General features: G+C 31.9%; 1 protein-coding gene across 1 annotated transcript in view; it reads right to left on the bottom strand.

The window, feature by feature from the left end:
- Positions 1-1,737: 1,737 nt before the first annotated feature.
- Positions 1,738-4,137, bottom strand: part of LOC111087947 — a 35,350-nt gene continuing 32,950 nt past the window's right edge. The window contains exon 5 of the mRNA XM_022396434.1: positions 1,738-2,045. Coding sequence (XP_022252142.1) covers positions 1,968-2,045 — 78 coding nt within the window. The 3' untranslated portion in view covers positions 1,738-1,967. The remainder of the gene's footprint in view (positions 2,046-4,137) is intronic.

Consider the following 4,137-nt stretch of genomic DNA (forward strand, 5'->3'; position numbering starts at 1 on the left):
TCTATGGTATATGCGCAGTTTAATTCAAAGATTTTAATTGTTGTCTTCTGTGGTATATGCTTAGTTTAACTCAATGACGTCGAATGAATTAGAAGGTTTGTTTGTTGTTTTAAGATTACAGTTTAGCGACGCTTTAAGCTATTTTTTGGCTTTTTTGTGAAAATCTCTTAACTTTTCTGTATCTAGCATACTTTATTGAATTAAGACACCTTAATTTAAAACATCAAAATGTTTGTTAAACTGAGTATATCTCAAGTATACTTTAAGTGTGCTGCTGTGATAATCAATGTACTTCATCAGTATTTTCGTATTGTAATTCCCCCCGTTTTTATTACTGGTTCAGCCTCCCAGTGGCACAGCGGTACGTCTGCGCTAGAATTCGGGTTTCAATACCCGTGGTGGGCAAAGCACAGTTAGCCCATTGTGGAGCTTTGTGCTTAATTACAAACAAAAGTACTGGTTCGGTTTTAGTATATTACCCCCCCCCCCATGTTTATTATTTTAATTGTTGGATTATTTTGCATCATTTGCTTATTAAATGTTTACGACTAACCAAAGTATCCTAAACTCAGGAGATACGATTGGAATTTCGGTAAAAATTATCCTTAATAGCAAGGGTATCCAGCTGATGAATCAATACATTTGTTGTATGAATGAAGTGTTGAACTAGCTATATTAATTACTGGGTTACGTTTTAGTTGTAAAGTGTTAAATTAGCTATATTCATTACTTGGTTAAGTTTTAGTTTTGAAGTGTTGAACTAGCTATATTCATTACTGGGTTAAGTTTTAGTTTTGAAGTGTTGAACTAGCTATATTCATTACTGGGTTAAGTTTTAGTTTTGAAGTGTTAAATTAGCTATATTAATTACTGGGTTAAGTTTCAGTTTTGAAGTGTTAAATTAGCTATATTCATTACTGGGTTAAGTTTTAGTTTTGAAGTGTTGAACTAGCTATATTCATTACTGGGTTAAGTTTTAGTTTTGAAGTGTTGAACTAGCTATATTCATTACTGGGTTAAGTTTTAGTTTTGAAGTGTTAAATTAGCTATATTAATTACTGGGTTAAGTTTTAGTTTTGAAGTGTTAAATTAGCTATATTAATTACTGGGTTAAGTTTTAGTTTTGATCTGAACTTTTGTCAGATATTAATGATAAATAATAGGAAAGTAAAACTTTACTTTTTGTTATTAGCATCCGTCTAGATAGAAAGTAATAAGTCGGCAAAAAAAAATATTCCTTTTTTAAAATAATTTTTTTAAGTATTATAAAAATGGATGTATACGAAGAAAATCCACAGCAGGCAAAATAGATGTAAAAACTTCAAGAACTGTTGTTTTACAGTTAATTTAACATGTTTCGGCGGTGTCTTTGTAGGATTACAAAGTGGCACAGAAGAGTACGTGTTTGGATAACATCTAAAAATGTTTTACAACGAGTTAGAAATCTCTCGTAATATTAAAAATAGTAACAACAAGACAAGTCTGCTGGTGTGCTAGTAGATGGCGCTGATTAAAGAAGATAGCCTTGCTGGAACCGTAGTTTTTGAAGATTCTTCAATTTCTTGACACTTATGTAGAGAGGGGGTGGGGTGGGAGAAGAGTAAAATTTTGTCGAGAGACATAATTGTGATTATACAGTTTGTGCGTCTAATCCTTCATACACATACACACAATAGTGTAATGAGAGTAATTTACACTTAACAACTTCTGTGGTAACAATGAGAGTAACAATAAATCTGTATTGCCACAACTGTTTATTTCCACTATACAGTAAACTTTACACGATTTGGGTGACTTAATTAGTATTTATTTCTCCTACGTAGTACACATTTTATCGAGATTTAGATAATCAAGCATTTTATTTTTTTTTATTTATTCGGACTAGAAAATTCTACACAGACTTTGACGTCACAAGACAGGACTCAACAACACGTTTTATATTCGCGGTTTCCAAGATAGGACGAGGTTCATTGGAGAAGTATGGTCATTCCCGGTTCCACCAGCAACTCCTGCGGGGAAGGAACGCACACATTGTCGTACACAACCTAGGAACAGACGTAAAGAAACACCTTATCCTGTGCGTTCGTTGTCTCGCAAAACCGAGAAACATACATTAGCGTCATTACGTAACAGGAATGAGGAGAACTGCTGGTTATTTACATCAATATAAGAAAAAAATACTAAAACTGACTCTACATAATTAATAAACTCGTTAAGTAACGAGTCACAAAACATGTATACCATTTTCGTATATTCAATGGTTACTCTTCAGAAATAATTGTTGCATAAAATTAACAACTAATTAGAATGTATACTAATAATGAAATAAAAAAAATGAATTTAAAATAAGCATGTACAAACTGCGCCCACATCTTCGAAGCACTAAAAACTTTTATTGAAACGCGAGTTGAGCACGAGCTAGTGGTTAACACATTTAGAGTACGAATTGGACGGTTCATGTTTCGCGGCCCATTACCGTAGAAATACGCTCCGCACTACTAAAAGAGTGAAGGTCAAGCCCTACTATTGTCAAACAAGAGCAGCATAGTTTTCTGTCTAATCTATTAGGTAAAGTTATGGACAGCTACGTGCATATAGCCCTTTGTGCAGCCACCCAGTGGCAAATCTGAAGGCTTATAACACTAAAAAGCGGGTTTCGATACCCGTAGAGGGCACAGAACGTAAGCCATTATGCAGCTTTGTGCTTAGTAATAATAAAAAAAAAGAAATCCTTAGTGCAGCTTCGCGGGAAAATTCTGAAGCAAACAAATCCAATAAAAGGCCCTGTATTATATAAATACACATTCCATTCTATTTAAAAAAACCTTTAAACAAATTAATGAAATACTTTTCGTAAATTAATGTCTATAGTTTGAATCCGAAGAAAGAAAAATCTCTATCAGCTTGTAAGTTTATTAATCATTTCTTATGAACAAGGTGGAATAAAGTTAGTTAGTAAAGCCTAATATGATTGTTAGAATGTGATGTCGAACTGATTATATTGTTAACTGAACACACTAGGGGGTGTAGCAACTTTTGGTTTACGTTATACGTAACGAAGTTCACTTATTACATCCAGCAATGGTACATTGTCATAGCCAGATGAGATTGCTAAACTGATTTGATGTAATACATTAACCTAAAAACACAAAAGGCTTAATAAGAATGTTCCCCCTTCCCCATACTTTGACACGTGATTTATTACACGGTAAGTTTGAGGTCCTATCAAAACTTTCACGGGCTTTCTTAAGCAGTTATTTAGAGTTAGTTTTGTTCTATTTAAGATAATTAAGAATTCATGAATAATTGCAGTTGACATTTAAAGAAAAAAAAAGTGGAATAATGAACACAATACTACTCTCACGTGGTTGTGTAAAGTCGGTTAGAATAATGAAACTAGAAACTTTTACTAAGCATTAATAAAAGGAAAATAAAGGTGTTAAATTATGAAATAAAATGTATTTATATAATAACAATAGAATTTATATTTGAGCATTTTTAATATATTTAATTCATACATAGAAAATGTTTTCACTTGTAGATTATTTGTGTTCAGTTGAAACGACCATTTGCATGTTTTCACTTGTGGATTATTTGTGTTCAGTTGAAATAACCATTTGCATGTTTTTACTTGTAGATTATTTGTGTTCAGTTGAAATAACCATTTGTATGTTTTTACTTGTAGATTATTTGTGTTCAGTTGAAATAACCATTTGCATGTTTTTACTTGTAGATTATTTGTGTTCAGTTGAAATAACCATTTGCATGTTTTTACTTGTAGATTATTTGTGTTCAGTTGAAATAACCATTTGCATGTTTTTACTTGTAGATTATTTGTGTTCAGTTGAAATAACCATTTGCATGTTTTTACTTGTAGATTATTTGTGTTTAGTTGAAATAACCATTTGTATGTTTTTACTTGTAGATTCTCAGTAAAATTATATCTTAAAGATACGACCTTCAGAAAGAAAGCAGTCAATACAACGACTAGACACACACAAAACTACTTCCGTTGAAATCGACAGTATCTTTCTTCAGAAGCAATTTAATCAATGAATAGATGAAAATTAATGATTGAACTATTTACTTACTTCATCAGTAATTCTAAGAGAAGTATGTTTATTGGTAATACAACTT

Source organism: Limulus polyphemus, unplaced genomic scaffold, assembly GCF_000517525.1.
Source record: "Limulus polyphemus unplaced genomic scaffold, Limulus_polyphemus-2.1.2 Scaffold2883, whole genome shotgun sequence".
In the NCBI taxonomy this organism is placed as follows: domain Eukaryota; kingdom Metazoa; phylum Arthropoda; class Merostomata; order Xiphosura; family Limulidae; genus Limulus; species Limulus polyphemus.